Genomic DNA, 17,063 nt, shown 5'->3' with positions numbered 1-17,063 from the left:
TATACACACATGTATGTGTTCACTAATAAGGTACAGTAATCACACATATATTAAGAAGTATTTTACATATACAGATAACACCGCAATATAATTACTAAATTGCACATTAAATCACTTCACCTAGCACACTAATTGCAGGTACACTTAAAGGGACACACAACATAAGCAGCGCCATACCCACTCCTCTTTAAGAATGGCTCTTCCTTGGTGACAGTCTCAGTGGAGGTAGCAGCTTAATAACCATTCTCACAATTTTGTCCTTAGCGCAAAACATTTCCCTTGTTTGTTTGTTTGTTTTGAAACACAGCCCCCATACAGGTACATGCTTTAGTACACCCCATGTGAGTAAGGCCTAAAGTGTATCAGTAAATTCATACTAATACCTTTTCATTATGTAGTAGCCATGGAATTATTTTATATTGTAAAGCGCTGCATAAATTTTTGGCGCTATATAAATCCTGAATAATAATAATAATAAAAGTGGAACTTCAGCCATTTTCCAACTATTAAATCTTCTGCCCTTGTTATTTTAACTTTGGATAGTAAAACATTTTTTTCTGCCAGTAAATACCTTATGCAGCCACTTCCTGTTTCTTGTCTGGTAAAAAGCCTAGGCTTATGACATCATACACAGCTCTCTCTCTCACGCTCGTAAGGCTACTTTCAGACTGGGGCGGACGGGCATTGGTGGTAAAGTGGCGCTATATTTAGTAGCATTTTAACGTGGTTTTAGCTAGAGGGGTGGTTTTAACCCCCGATAATTGCCCGAAAATGGGTTAAAAACGCCCGCAAATCGCCGCTGCAGGGGCGTTTTGCCGGCGGATTTGCGGCACTGCCCCATTGTTTTCAGTGGGAAGGGGCACTTTAGGAGCAGTGAATACACCGCTCCTATAGCGCTGCAAAGATGCAGCTTGCAAGACTTTTTTGACTGTCCTGCAAACGAGGGCTTTAACACTGGAGAAACAGGAGAGGCGTTTTACAGGGGCTATTTTTAGTGCTGTAGCGCCTGTAAAGTGCCTCAGTGTGAAAGTAGCCTTAGAGTTTGCCAGGAAGGGAGGGGGGATGAGTCATAAGAGGGAAAATAAGAGCTGCAGAACTGGAGGTGTGCTTCTGTGTGTCTTTGTAAATCCAGGAAGTGAACAGGCAGCAGCTTCAGCTGCCCACAGTTAAAATGGATGCAACCAGGGAGCTTTTTGCAGCATATTTGGCAAGTGCAGAATCACAGTATATATAAAATAATATGGAAAGTGGTTGGAGGGAAGCTTCAGAAGGGCAAAGATGTTTTTATTACAGATTATGTGAGCAGACTACAGTTACTCTTTAACCTCTTTGTTATGCAGTGTTTATAATGTATTTTGTTAAATATTCTTGTTTCTAACATTTGAATTAAAAATATAGATGGCCTCTTTTTTTTGTAGGCCTATGACAAGTCATTTGACAGAGCTCTTGTTTTTTCCCTCATTATTATTTGTGTACAATAATATTGCTATGGACCGGAGTATACTATGAACCTCTATATGAACACATTTTCTGTCCTTTGTCAGTATTATGATATTTGGACATAGCCGTGGATTGGAATTTGTAGTTTGGTTGCCTGGGCAGTGTACAATTGCTGCTCAATGGAAAGATTCAGTCTTCCACAGACTTATATGTTGACAGAATATTTGTGAGGCAAAAAATAGCACAGTCATGAAGCCTCGGCTATGTGTTAAGAGTGTCCAGAATAAATATAAAATGGTTTACCATTGGACCGTGATAGCTACGCATCTACTCGTTCAGCTAAATGAGAACTCAGCATCTTTTGAAATGTATGAAAAGCACACAGGAGACTCAGTAAAAGATTTTTTGTGAAACAAAACCATTTCGAATTTTTAGCGGTAATATATTAATGGCTAAGTTAGCTTTATATTGGAGTGTCTGCTATGAAAGGACAACAAAAAGTATCAAGAAAATCCCCCCAAGTCAAGGCAAACCCAAATCTGAATTGAGCTTTAACTATTGCATTGTTTCAGTATGACAAACAATGAAAAAATCTTTCCTTAGTACTGCCCATATTTTAGTGGGATCTTGCCTCATAAAGTACAAATAGCTGGGGCTGTTTACAATCTATTTATTATCAAATGACGATTGTTAAACTGGCTGTACACAGTTTCTGATGAGCTGGCTGAGATTCGCTCAGCGGATGGCTGTCTCCTGCCTGATATCCCGCAATTACAAAAATCAAAGAGGCTGTGCAGACAGTTGTGGGCCGAACCACGCCTGCATCTGAAAAAATGACAGCAGTTCGGGTATTTTGACAGCTGATGTGGCTGGCTGTCAAAATACAGTAGCTGCAGTGGGAGATTTCTAAATCTATGCCGCATAGCATGGATAAAATAATGTTTGATTTTTTTCATTCAGCCTGCATGCTAAATGTGAAATAAATTTAGCAATATACATACCAGAGTGTGCTATCAACCTATATAACTTATTTTTAACCACTTCAGCCCTGGAAGAATTTACCCCCTTCCTGACCAGAGCACTTTTTGCGATTCGGCACTGCGTCGATTTAACTGACAATTGTGTGGTCATGCGACGTTGCTCCCAAACAAAATTGACCTCCTTTTTTCCCCACAAATAGAGCTTTCTTTTACAGGTATTTGATCACCTCTGCTGTTTTTATTTTTTGCGCTATAAACAAAAAAATAGTGACAATTTTGAAAAAAAAAACACATTATTTTTTACTTTTTGGTATAATAAATATCCACAAAAAATTAAAAAAAAAATCTTTTTCCCCCTCAATTTAGGCCGATACTATTTTTCTACATATTTTTGGTATAAAAAAATCACAATAAGCGTTTGTTGATTGGTTTGCCCAAAAGTTATAGTGTCTACAAAATAGGGGATAGTTTATGGCATTTTTATTGATATTTTTATTTTTTTACTAGTAATGGCAGCGATTTTTATTGTGACTGCAACATTATGGTGGACACATCGGACAATTTTGACACATTTTTGCGACCATTGGCATTAATACAGCGATCAATGCTAAAAAAATTGCATTGATTACTTTAAAAGTGTCACTGGCAGTGAAGGGGTTAACCACTAGGTGGCGCTGCATGGGTTATGTGTGTCCTAGGGAGTGATTCCAACTGTTGGGGGGAGGGGTGTGTGTGACACGTCACTGATCACCGCTCCTGATTACAGGGAGAGCTGATCAGTGACAGTGTCATAATCAGAATGGGGAGATGCTTGTTTACATTAGCATCTACCATTCTTCCTCACTGTGAGACGATCGTGGGTATGCCCGCAGACATCGAGTCCACAGGATCCGCAATCACTGCCACGGAGCTCCCAGCGGGTGCGCGCCCGCAAGCCGCCTCTTAAAAGGCAACATACAGGTACGTTAATTTTCCTGTATGTTCCCTTCTGCCACAGTATATCTGCGTGAGGCGGTCAGGAAGCGGTTAATATGCATCATTGATTTTCAAAGTGAGACTACTTGTACACTGCAGCCTGAAAAAGCTCAGTACAGCATTTTTTTTACTCTTCTAAAATGTAGCCCATTGTTTACAATGTGCCTGTACACACAGGAGCGTAAATAAGTGCTGTGTATGAGCAAAAATAAAAAGAACTGCGTTTGTGGTATTATGTGCTGGTACACGTAAATATGCACATATGTGATTATGGGCATGAATACAACAACATTATTGGAGCTAGAATGCAAAAATATGACTACCTTAGGCCTGAGGCCTAAGAGCCGGTTCACACAGGGGCGACTCAGATCCGACTTCAGGTCGCCCCTAGTTGCCTCAGGTCGGACAACATGTAAAAATCAATGTAAGTGAATGAGAGCCGTCTTAATGCACACTACTGAAGTCGCTCCAAATTCAGAAAAGGTTCCTGTACTGCTTGTAGGCGACTGGTACCCGTTGATTTCAATGGAGGTCGCCTACAAGTCGGATTTCTGTCTATACGGAGACGACTCTCACAGAATTATCAGCTCTCAAAAGGGTTCCCCCTCCGAGAGCATACCAGGCCCTTAGGTCTGGTATGGAGTCTAAGGGGAACCCCCTACGCCGAAAAAATGGTCCCTCCCAGATCCATACCAGACCCTTATACGAGCACGCTACCCGGCCGGCCAGGAAAGGGGGTGGGGATGAGCGAGCGCCACCCCCCCTCCTGAGCCGTACCAGGCCGCGTGCCCTCAACATGGGGGGTGCCTTGGGGAAGGGGAGGGCCGCGCGGCTCCCCCACCCCAAAGTACCTTGTCCCCATGTTGATGAGGACAAGGGCCTCTACCCGACAACCCTGGCTGTTGGTTGTCGGGGTCTGCGGGCGGGGGGCTTATCGGAATCTGGGAGCCCCCTTTAATAAGGGGGCCCCCAGATCCTGGCCCCCCACCCTATGTGAATGAGTATGGGGTACAATGTACCCCTACCCATTCACCTGTGAAAAAGAAATGTACAAAAAAAACACAACACACAAGGGTTAAAATAGTTTATTGCACAGCTCCGGGGGTCTTCCGTCTTCGGGGTCTTCTCGCCCCGGCTTTCTTCTTCGCCGCCGCCCTCTTCTTCCGACTTCTGGGGGTCTTGTCCCCCTCTTCGGTTCTTCTTGCCGGGCCACCGCGCCTTCTTCTAGCTCTTTTACAAGCGGTGACCTGGTCTTCTGTCGCCATCTTCTGTTCTTCTCTTCTCTTCAGGAGATGTTGCCTCGTCGCTGTCTCCGCTCACTATGACAGAACACGCGGCGTGCGGCGACTTATATAGGGACATCACCGGATGATGCCCCCGCCCATTATGATGCCACAGTCCCAGAGGATGCTTAACTATTCACCTCCCTAAAGTCAATACTTTGTAGAGCCACCTTTTGCGGCTATCACAGCTTTGGATAAGTCTCTATGAGATTGCCACATCTTACCACAGGGATTTTTGCCCATTCCTCCTTGCAAAACTGCTCCAGCTCCTTCAAGTTGGATAGTTTGCGCTTGTGAACAGCAATCTTTAAGTCTGACAACAGATTTTCTATTGGATTGAGGTCTGGGCTTTGACTAGGCCATTCCAACACATTTACATGTTTTCCCTTAAACCACTCAAGTGTTGTTTTAGCAGTGTGTTTGGGGATCATTGTGCTGCTGGAAGGTGAACTTACATATTAGCCTCAAATCACACACAGAGTGGTACAGGTTTTTCTCAAGAATATCCCTGTATTTAGCACCATCCATCTTTCCCTCAACTCTGACCAGTTTCCCAGTCCCGAATTCTGAAAAACATCCCCACAGCATGGTGTTCTTTGGGTGATTTGATGTGTTGGGTTTGCGCTAGACATAGTGTTTTCTTTGATGGCCAAAAAGTTCAATTTTAGTCTCATCAGACCAGAGCACCTTCCTCCATACATTTTGGGAGTCTCCCACATGCCTTTTCGCAAACTCAAAATGTGGCATTTCGTTTTTTGCTGAAAGTAAGACCTTTCTTCTGGCCACTCTGCATAAAAAGCTCAGCTCTATGGAGCGTACGGCTTATTGTGGTCCTATGTACAGATACTCCTGTCTGTGCAGTGGAACTCTACAGCTCCTCCAGGGTTACCTTAGGTCTCTGATTAATGCCCTTCTTGCCTGGTCCGTGAGTTTTTGTGTGCGGCCGTCTCTTGGGAGGTTTGCTGTTGTGCCATTTTCTTTCCATTTGGTTATGATAGATTTGATGGTGCTCCTAGGGATCATCAAAGATTTTGATATTTTTTATAACCTAACCCTGACTTGTACTTCTCAACAACATTGTCCCTTACTTGTTTGGCGAGTTACTTGGTCTTCATGGCAGTGTTTGGTTAGTGGTGCCTCTTGCTTAGGTGTTGCAGCCTCTGGGGCATTTCGAAAAGGTTTATATGTGTAATGACAGATCATGTGACACTTAGATTGCACACAGGTGGACATCATTTTACTAATTATGTGACATCTAAAGGTAATTGGTTGCACAAGAGCTTTTTATAGGCTTCATAACAAAGGGGGTGAATACATACGCACATGTCATTTATCAGTTTTTTATTTCTGAAAAATTGTTTTATGTATATATTTTTCTAATTTTACTTTACCAGCTTAGTCTATTGTGTTCTGATCTATCACATATAATTAAGATTAAAAAAACATTGAACTAAAGGCTGTAAGTAACAAAATAGGTAAAAAGCCAAGGGGGGGAATACTTTTGCAAGGCACTGTAGGTCACAACTGTGGGACACTATGGTTGGATTCAGTAAATTTTATAACAGAAAAAGCACCATAATTATAAAAAACAACAACAGCAATTCCGGTGTAAACCTTCCAAAGCAAATATTAAAAACACAATGTTGTCATTAAAAGAGGGATCTCAGCTACGCATGCATCCATTCAACCAGTCACACTAATAACTTCAGGGATTTGGAAGATAATAATAGTAAACGTTGCAAAAACTTCTTTTATCACTATCACAATTTCAAAGCAATCCCAGATTTCAATTAAACCAGAAGGATAGTATACATCTGGTTGCTGGTTAAATGTTGATGCAATTAAGCAGGTAAGATATTCCCAGAGCCGCCCTATAATCAAATAATATGTGTGGCAGTCCAGAGGTAACTGGAAGTCCTTACAGCCAAGGGCTCGGCTCTCATTTACCTATGTGAGGCATTGGTGGCTGACATATACAGGCTACAATGTCCAAGAGCAGGGGATCAGCCTCTGGTGAGCTATATTGAATCTGTCCATAGAATGGAGGCTGGGGAGGGAGGATGTAAACAGGGGGAATTTTACAGAAAGTGCCAGTCCGTAGCTTGATCAATGGGCAGATAAAGGTACTCACACCATCTCCACTACTTCCTCAGACCTCCACCTAACCCTCCAGATTCAGCTCCGCTCTGCGGGTCACCAGGGAATTTCCAGAGGTATCTGTTCACTCACTGAATGAGACACCGTCTCCGCCTCCAATAAACTTTCAAAGAGTCACTTTGCCACCGTCTCACTATGGTGCTTGTGCTGTGAGCTGTGATCCCACGATCGTCATGGACATGCTGACGTCACGCCAGGTAAGTATGAGGGGGAACTGTATTCAGAAGGTTTTTTACCTTAATGCATAGAATGCATTAAAGTGATATTAAAGTCTCAGATCCCACGCTGGTGCCTCTCCCTCCTGATGGGTGCCCCCACAGCAAGCAGCTTGCTGTGGGGGCATCCAAGGAGGCGCGCTCCCGACCCGTGGCTCTGCCCTGCCCTCTGTCTCCTGATTGGCTCACTGGCTGTGATTAACATCCAATTGCTGCTGCCAAATTCCAATCTGGAGTGCAAGCCCCTGGAGAGACAAGGCTCTTGTGGACATTGCTGGATCGAGTGGGGGTTCAGGTAAGCATTAGGGGTGGGTTTGGGAGGTTGATGATCACAGAAGGTTTTTTACCTTCCTGCATAGAATGCAGGAAGGTAAAAAAAACTTGTGCCTTTACAACCACTTTAAGGTAAAAAAAAACCTTCCTTTACTGTAGAACCACTTTAATTTGTTCATTTATGTATTGTATTTTTATTTTATTCTCCTCTCCTACACTTCTGAAAATCCACCCACACCAGGCTTTCTTACCACCTCATATTTTCCCTTGCAATAGAACCATGCAGTAAAGTTACGCAAAAAGCCATAATATTAGAAACCAATCATGTTTCAGCTTTCACCTGTTTAGAACAGCTGTCATTTTGTGAAGGATGATTGCTGCTTTCTTTGGGTTACTATTCTTTACATATTGCACTTTGCTTTATTAAATCAATCCAGCAATGTTAGTTTAAAGAGTTTTGTGCTAAAAGCTTTAGGAGAATTCTTTTTTTGGTAGGACTTTCAAACAGAGGAGATGTTAAACATGCATTTTGGGAATTTATGTTAGTCTTTTTTTTCGGCATAAAATTGCGCAAATCATCAAATGGAATAATGTTTAATTTATTGACTTCTTATTCCTTTTGCTGCAAGGTAAAAAGCAGAAATCCTCAGATCTGTAAGTGCTATTGGTTTATGAGTTTAATGAACAAAGTCTGGTCTACAGCTTCCAAACCATTAGCAAGTACAAGCTGCTTTGCATATCTTTTGCACAAGGCCTTGCTTGTGGAGCCAAAGCAAATGTTCTCTATCCAGAAGTTCCTTTGCTGGATCATAAAGCAAGTTAATTACCATGCAAAAAGCATTGCTGAGATTTTTATACAGCTCGTCAATGTTGCACCATGCTGTCCTCACAGCCTTTCATTTATGTGACCCTTTTGCAGCCGTAGGGCTTACTGTCCACTTATCTATTTCAAACACGTCAGTTTTATATTGCCAGTGAATGTTACAGGACTTGACTTTTCTGTCTGCTGGCAAAGCGAACGTAGTATGTTTCAGTACTTCTTTTGGATAATTATGCAAACTAGTAAGTCTTAGTCATTATTTGCATACTTTTTTGTTGTGATATTTTTTTCTTTGCTCCTTGGCTGCTACTTATGTTATTTTACATGCATTGTAGTTATTTTTTTTTTGTAATTGTGCTAGTTTACTGTTTTTCTAGTTCATGTGAAGCTTAGATCGCAGCTTCTCCTCTCCATTTGCTCATTTTGTGTAATAAATAAATTAGGCTGCAGGGTTGTGACCCGAGGTCAGTGAAGGCAACCCTTGGCACCCCAGATGTGATGGAACTGTATTTCCCATGATGCTGCACTGCACAGAGTACATGTGCATCATGGGAAATGTAGTTCCAAAACATCTGGGGTGCTATGGTTCGCCATCACTGCCCTAGGTTCTGCAGCAGAAAGGGCTATATCACATTAATAACCCTCTAGCAGAGATTTGTAGCGATAATAAATATATGTTGAGGCTGAACATTACTTAGCATATGTTTCTTACGATTCACTTTCAAGACATATATTCAGCTTCCTTGGGAAAATCACAGGTGAAATTATTAGGCTGCATGTTTTTAAAGTGATACTAAAGAAAGATGTTTGAGATGCTGAAATAAAACATGATACTTACCTGCTCTGTGCAACAATATTGCAGAGAGCGGTCCCTTGCCTCCTCTATGACAACCCCCTGCTGGTGCTATCCATTCATCACTATCCAGGTGCCTTCTTAGCAAGCTGGGTGCTTTGGAGGAACCTGTGTGCAATCCCCTCCAAGTTGGGCCATGTGCGTCCATAGGCACACACAGAGCCGGTAAGCCATGCCCTCACTTACTCCTCACAGAATAATTATTTGATAGATAATTTAGTCTTACATTTTTAGGAATTATTGTGAATGTGATCCACTTAACAATGCATGTTAATCTTTTTCAGACCAATTGCACATATTGATTTCTGCTTGGTATTGTAGCACAATAGCAGCCCTTACTTTTTCTCTCTCTAAGTGGAAATCTGATTAATGATAGACATGTGCAAATCGTATGGGTCCGAATATAAATTCTGACATATTTTTGGTTATTCTGAGTTGGATGTTTAAGAATCTCTGAATGAAATATTAACAAATTTTGTTCTGTATGTTCGCTTTCTAATGAATCCCATATTTTCAGAATGATTCGAATTCAGATCGGTTGAAAAATTATTGACCGATTCAAATTCTGTGTGTAGAATATCTGGTTGTTAAGGCGCGGCCCAGGAAGCCGGCCGCCCATGTCCTTACCAACCGATGACTCAATGGGCTTCCCCACTGACAGCCAAAATATAAACAAAAGAATGCCAGCAATGGAAAATTCTGAAAAAAAATGCATTTTTTTTTATGTGTTATAAGTAGCACCAGTATGATATTAATTCTCTTTGACCTGACAGTTTTAGGTATTAATTTATGCTTAAGTTTATGAGTTGGGTTAAAGTTGAGATGAAGCTAAAGTCCACCTGGTTCCAAAACATGCACGACAAAGATATGTGTGTAAAGTAACATGAAGGCTCACCATTCTTACATTTTTAGTGATAGTATTGTGCAGTCATCCACAGTAATTGGCCCCAGATTGATCATGCTGCAACTGGTTCTAACCTCTTACCTTTCTTGCTTTTCGGTGCTGAAGTGATTAGAAGTCAAGGTTCCCTGTGCCATTCGAAAACCTATGCTTTCAATCTGATTCCCAACAGCATGTAATTTCCAACACACACAACATGCTCTTCACAGACATCACCACTAACTCTGGAAAAACATGCTCAAGTTGGGAAAGAGATCTGCAACAAGAGCTAACCAACAAGCAATGGGAACGGATATTTACAATCGCCCACAAAGGCTTGCTCAATGTCTAGAATAATAACTATAAGACTCTGAAACGTTGTTACCGTACCCCCGAACTACTCAACAAATTTGATCCAAACATACTCAATAAATGCTTGAGATGCTCCAGGGAACCTGGTACCCTACTGTATATCTGGTGGTCATGTCCACTTTTGCAACAATTCTGGACACAAGTTCATGAGTTAACAGCGCAAATCTCTACATATTCCCTGGAGCATAACCCAGCTCAGCTCATTCTTTACCACTCCAGTGTACCTGTTCACTCGTACCGTAAATCACTGGTAATACAATGCTGCCAAGATGTGTATTCCAATACACTGGGGCTCTTCACATATCCCTACCATTTCTGAATGGTGTAATTGTATCAATAAAATTGCAGAGATGGAAGAATTAATCCATATCACTAAAGATTCCCCATCTAAATTTTCAGACACCTGAACCTGCTGGACGCACTTCCAAGCAACTGATGAATATAGGAAGCTGGTAAAGCTGCCGCACAGTGTCTCATCAATCTAGCAAGTCAAATTAAATAAGCTAGACCACACTTAGGCCATACTATTGACCTTTGGCACAAGACCCCCCCCCCCCCCCCACCCAAGGGACAAGTCAGGGAGGACTTGTGTCACGATAATTTACCATGAGCATATCACTAATATGCTCACCAACTTTCCTCTTCTACTTATAATTGCACATAGTCAAGAAGATAGACTAGGGCTCACTTCTCCCCCTCCAACTTACTTCCCTTACTCCATATATTCTTCAACATCATGGACTAGTAACTAGGCATATATACTAACATCTAACAATGTCCCTCTGGAACAGCTCTTCAGCTTGACACCAACCAACCACCCCAATGAACCCCCCACACAGCCATATTAGAAACGAATAAACACCACAGACCCCCCCCCCCCCCAGAGTGTTGTTAATACATAAGACAAAATTATAATCATAACTGTTCTTAACAATATCCCTCATTAACCCCATTACAGATGAGCTTCCATTTGGTTTACTGGTTATGCAAACCCTCTTTGGATGTTAGGCATAAGCACTTTTTTTTTCATTTACTATTCTTATTGTTATTTTATGCCTATATATGTTGTATTACATACATTTATATATATTCTGTTTTTCTCTCACGGAATTACCTATCTGTTAGATGACGAGATTGTAATCTGGATTATCTCCTTCAATAAAACCCTTTTTAAAAAAAAAGAAAGTCGAGGTTACCAAATATATGTAGTCCATTGGTGTCTTCTTGAATTTAGTATTATCCCTGCATTTTTTTTAAACAAATGTTTTCATTAAAGTACCTGATAAAGAAATAGTCACTAAAATAAGAATTGAAGATCAATGTTGGAAACATAATGAAAATGTGTAGACACTGAAAGTATACTGGAATTATTATAAAACAGCTTCATTTTTTTCTTACAGAGAATTCATTGCCAAAACCAAAACTATCCGAGGACAGTGTTATTGCACCATTCAATACAAATTATTCAGGGCTTGCTACAGGAAATGGGCTTGCAGAACTACCAGCAGGGTCAAGGGATCATGGAAACATGCCAATTATGGTACCTTTAATCCCTCCTCCCTTCATGAAACCACCAGCAGGTACTGTTTCTCTATTTAAAATCTTTTTTTACAAAAATATCTGTTTATGCCCATGTAAGATTGTAAATAATAAATGATATATTACAGCATACAACAGTTAATGCCACCGGTAAACTGAGTCAATCATTGCTTTAATTCAATCAATAATAGCTAGAAATATAGTTGCAAACGGCATTACCTGAAAAGGGTTTTCTCCGTTAAGTATTTGGTAAATCTATTCATTAAAGAATCCATTGCTTCTTTACACTTTAGTTCTACATCTTCGGTTTTAGGACAGAAAAGAAGCCCCGGAGCATGAAAAAAACGACACAATTTTTTCAAGGAGTCAGAGTGCAGTTGAGGCACTTATTTTTAGTATGGTGAATGCATTAAGGCTGCATAAACAGTAATAGATGAAGGTTTTATTTTTTTTAATATGTAGCACTTACCTCCACAGGAGCCGCTGGGTAAGATCGGTTCTCCGTTCTGCCACAGCTTGGTAAACCGCTCTGTTTCCTCTGAAATACCTGATTATGTATATTTAGGAAGTTGCACACACCTGTATGAGTTAAGGGTTAGTTTACTACCACACTATTTTAGTACACAGAAAAGAGGGCTACAGGCAACTCGATGGTAAATAGAGTGAATTTATTCTGCAAAGCAGATAAATGCAATGCACAAACCGAGGATCAGATCAAGGAATACTAGCCTCAAATCCAGAAAATAACCACAATAAGGCTAAACCAACTGGTATACACAGTGCTAATGAGACCTGTATGAACAGTGAAAATTATAGATGGTCATGAATAAAGTCCCAAATCGACTCTCTGAATTTACCAATTGAGTCAACACGTTTTTAAGAGGGATACTCTGGGGGTGGTAGCAAAGTACCTGGGGGATATTTTGCAAGTTTAAGCCGACTAACACTGGAGCTGTCTGTATGGTGGTGCACATGTTGCTGTCCCTTTAAGACTGTGTGCAGCGTATGGCTGTTGGGCTGCTAAGTATTGAGCAGTCTCTATGATTATTAACTGAGAACAGAAGGAAATAAGGGCAGTTGGTTCCTCTCACCACTCCTGGTACACAACAAAACTGGTCCATTGCGCTTGATGGTCTGTTGGCCTTAGGATTCTGGTTTCCCATGGCTCAGTCCTCTTGAACAGGTCCTCACAAGGCTCAGTCTCTCAGCTGTGGTCCCAGCACAGTGAAAGACCTTTCTGCGGCTCAGTCCTCAAGCTCAATGGACACAGAAAGGGCATCTGATCTTTGCACAGGCTCAGCAAAGTCAGCAGGTGTGCAATCCCTCTCCTTTGTACTGCTCTGAGTTGGCACCCGGTCTGTGCACAGGCTCAGCAAATGCAACAGGCCTGTGCAGCTCGCCCCCTGCGCAAAAGATCTTGTTCAGTCTCAGAAAGCCCAGGAAAGCTTGAGTATTGAAGTTTGCAGCCCATAGCCTCCATTGCACAGAATACCTTTAAGGATTACATATCCCAGAATCCTCAGTGGCTGCATACACAAGTCCTCCTTGCCACTGACTGGCTTATTGCCACTGCCTCCTGGTGGGAGGGGGATATGGGCTCACTGCTCACTTGTTGCAAGTTCCATTTGGCTTTTCATTATATTAGCTTGTATAATTAAACAATAGAATCATGCATTAGGGTGTCTTAAACTTTGCAGGTTGCAGCAGCCCAGAATGTGGGGCTGCTGGACTGCAGAAGAGATGTAACTAATATATATGTGTAGGCACCAAGGGGTAAGGTAGTTTAGTGCACTTTGGGCCTTGGGAAAAAATGAGTTGGCTCCCCACTCAGCCTCTTTATATATCGGACACCAGTGACAACTCAACTAGGAGAGCATAATATCAACATTTGCTTGTGTAAAACTATGATAGTTAATCAACTCTGGGGTTTCTGATAGGGGCACTGAATTGCTGGAAATATGTAGAAAAACCAGGATGTGAATCAGTTTGCTAGCAAACAGTCAAAACGAAAGTTTCCGTTTGGGTGGATTTTCTTTTACGTATTTTTTAAAGAAAGCATAAAAATTCTTTGGTAAGACACATTGCGAATTTTATTGTAATGTAGCTTGATGATACGGTATCTCTTGTATGTTATCACTTTATGCATTTCCTCTCTCAATGGGCTCAACGCCAAGACATAGAAAATGGTTTTCTTCTACACAATGAGATCGGAAAGCTTTTTATAGTGATTGGATCCTCTCTTCCTGTGCACCTATATCTTTTACTTATAACCTCCTATCACTTATGAGGGATACCCATTTCTCACATTGCATTATTCACACAGTCACAAAGTTACCATTCAGTCTTCTGATGTATTTGGTTTCTTTGCTTGCTCAGCCTCCTATCTCAATTATGTAGCTAAATTCTCACACTTGAGTTCAGTTTCCCTCTGGACACTTGCTTATCTTACTGTTTCAAGTCAGTCTTAGCTTAAGAACATAGCTGTAATTAGACATTGATTTATACCTTCTGGAAGAAGTCGTTCATTCTTTTTTTTTATGCAAGCATAATAAATAAATACAAAGTTAAAAACAAAATGAAATAAAACAAAATAATAAACTGGATTTTGTTTGAATAAGCACATATTTCCTTGGCAAGGGCTAAATGGCTGATTTGCATTTTAATCTGTCAATTCAGAGCTTTCCATTTTTTAAAAGTTAATCAGCCAATCCACATTAGATTCCCATTTTAGAATACACCTATTACTTCAAATCATCTAATACAAATAATTTGTTGGTGTTAGTATTCTAAAACCTGTAAGGATTTGGTACAGACAGTTAGGGTTTCAAAGTGTAAAGTGTTAAAAAATTGTTGCTTTTTAATAAATACATTGAGAGTTTAGTTGTAAGGGGAAGAAGCTAAGAGTTTAACAACCATTTCTTTTGGCTATGTTTTTCAAATATATATTGTTCAGCTTATAAACAGATCACTTACTCATTACCTTTCCCCTAGACCAGGGATCTCCAAACTACGTCCCTCCAGCTGTTGCAGAACTACATGTCCCATGAGGCTTTGTAAAACCCTGACATTCACAGACATGACCAGGCATGATGGGAATTTGGGAAAGTTCCCGAACAACTGGAGGGCCATAGTATGGAGACCCCTTTCCTAGACCAGTAATACCCCCATTGCATGCTAACACCTTGTCTATAGTGCAACATAGAAAAGGAGAAGTCATGGTCACAGTTTATGTGTCCAAGACACCTATGTGCCCCTTTTGGCAATCATGTATCACTCTCTACAGAACAGTAGATGTACATTAGCAGGCAGTGGGAATTGTTAGAGAATGGGGATGAGGGTTTAGCAATAGACATTTGAAAAAAAATGTGACATTTGTATATCAGTAAAAGCAATGTTTAACTTGCTTAGACTGCAGTTTTGAAGGAAGAAGGTAATTTTAAAAAGCTGGTTGAGTGAATTATGTTTACAAACTTGGGGAATAAATGATTACGTCACCCCAATCTTTGGGGGATAAATGTTGGGTTAAAGATAAAGTGGTAAACTTGAAACTATTGCCCTAAAGAATGTCTTTCCTCAACAATTTAATATTCTTGATATGTATAATGAACAACTATTGCATTGTATAACATTCAGGATAACTTTCATGTAATTTTTGAGGGTTAACATTGAAGTCTATGGCCCTCAAGTTGCATGAAAGTTGGACTGACATAGTCCATGAACTACTTTGAAGTCGCTGCAACTTTAAGTTGCTCATATGTGAGTGGTTATCTTTAGAAAACATGGGGAATGAATGGAGCCTTAAGCCCCATACACACTATCAGTTTTTATGCTGATTCTTTCCTTCAGGTTTATCAAAACCATGTAGTGCAAGGGCCTGCCAGATTGCATACAAATTAAAACGCCTAAGGTTTGACCTCATATTATATGAGAAATACTGTATTTATGTGACACAGTGAAGCCGCAGCTAAACGCTTATCCTTAAGAGTATCACATAAGAGTTTATATATTTATATAATTTTTTTGCTTCACCTTAGCGCAGTTTTTTTCTTCTTTCTTTTCTTTGTTTTACCTCATATTATATGTTTTTGGTAAATTTGAAGGAAAAACTCAGCAGAAAAACTGATAGTGTGTATGGGGCTTTAGTCATGAGGAATAAGAGATTAGATAATAGGCTGAGGGCTGGGCCCGGAAAGGGAAGCTTATGGTGCATGTGCCCCTGGAGTGGCAGGAGTGCCGCAACTTCACTGTTAGTGAGGATCACTTTGAAATATAGCACCCAAGGTCACTGCACTTCGTACACTCTTTTTTACACCTGCCTCTTGGGCCAGGCCTTTTGGCTGGGACCAGAGGAATTTTTTATTTCTGGCTGAAGGGATGGCCATTGTATTGCACAATGGTCACTTTCACTTACCTCCAATTCCTTCTTTCCCACTTCTTTTATTTAAGCCCTTGTTTGTCTTTTTTTTTTGTTTGTACATGGTTTTGCGCATGAGACTGGTAGGGTGTAGGCCCTCGGCCTGCCCTGAAAGTCTTGGGAAGGGGTGGACATGGCCTTCTGGCTTGGTTCACCCTCTCTCATGTGGTCTCCCTTTGGGGGGAGTCTGTTTCAACAAACCCTTCAAAGAATGGGGCCCGTCTGGTTTCAGTCAGATAGACCAGGTGTAAGCACCCCAGTCCCCGTCTGGAGCCTAACGCCCTGGGGGATCAGGGCAAAGTCCTATGATTTTTGAGGACCATGTGTACACCCGTTACAAGTTTTGTGTATCACTCTTTATGTGTGTGCACTTTTTTGTGGGTGTGTGTTCACAAACCATGGGTTTTTAAAAGAAAAAGAAAAGAAAAAAAGATAATAGTTATAGATTAGTTATAAGTACTGGAGGGCAAGGAATTAAAAGGTAAGGAGATACTGTAGAGTTAAGGGCTTGTTCCCACCGAAAGTTTTGGGCTGAGCTGCAGTGCAATAACAAAATAATTTGCCTTAAGTCCTTTGGCTTAGGTTCACAACAATGCACTGTGGTTAATTTACTAAAAAACAAATAGGCTGGGGGCGTGGCCTGAACCTGCATGGAGTAGGACGCATGTCTCCGGAGCTCCGCCGAGGAATCCTGTTTCCCACGCTGATCCTGTGACACCACAGCACCGATACTTACCTTAATACATCTGGCAGGCGTCCCTCCATTCCGGAGCATATGTCTCCCTCAAAATCCCAGCGCTCAGCGGCGGCACGGCTGTCCCAATACCGCCGACATGTGAGTGAGGAGGGGGAGGAACATGGC

General features: G+C 41.1%; 1 protein-coding gene across 4 annotated transcripts in view; it reads left to right on the top strand.

Annotated features, from left to right (window-relative positions):
- Nucleotides 1-17,063, top strand: part of SOBP (sine oculis binding protein homolog) — a 268,830-nt gene that overhangs the window by 77,530 nt on the left and 174,237 nt on the right. For all 4 annotated transcript variants that reach the window (XM_077487161.1, XM_077487163.1, XM_077487164.1 and 1 more), the window contains one exon: nt 11,649-11,828. In XM_077487161.1, the coding sequence (XP_077343287.1) occupies nt 11,649-11,828 (180 nt within the window). The remainder of the gene's footprint in view (nt 1-11,648; nt 11,829-17,063) is intronic.

The sequence above is a fragment of the Lithobates pipiens genome, unplaced genomic scaffold, assembly GCF_037356315.1.
Source record: "Lithobates pipiens isolate NorthernLeopardFrog02 unplaced genomic scaffold, aLitPip1_a1.2 Scaffold_18, whole genome shotgun sequence".
Lineage (NCBI taxonomy): Eukaryota > Metazoa > Chordata > Amphibia > Anura > Ranidae > Lithobates > Lithobates pipiens.
Note: the sequence above shows the minus strand (reverse complement) of the source record. Positions and strands in the feature narration are given on the sequence as shown.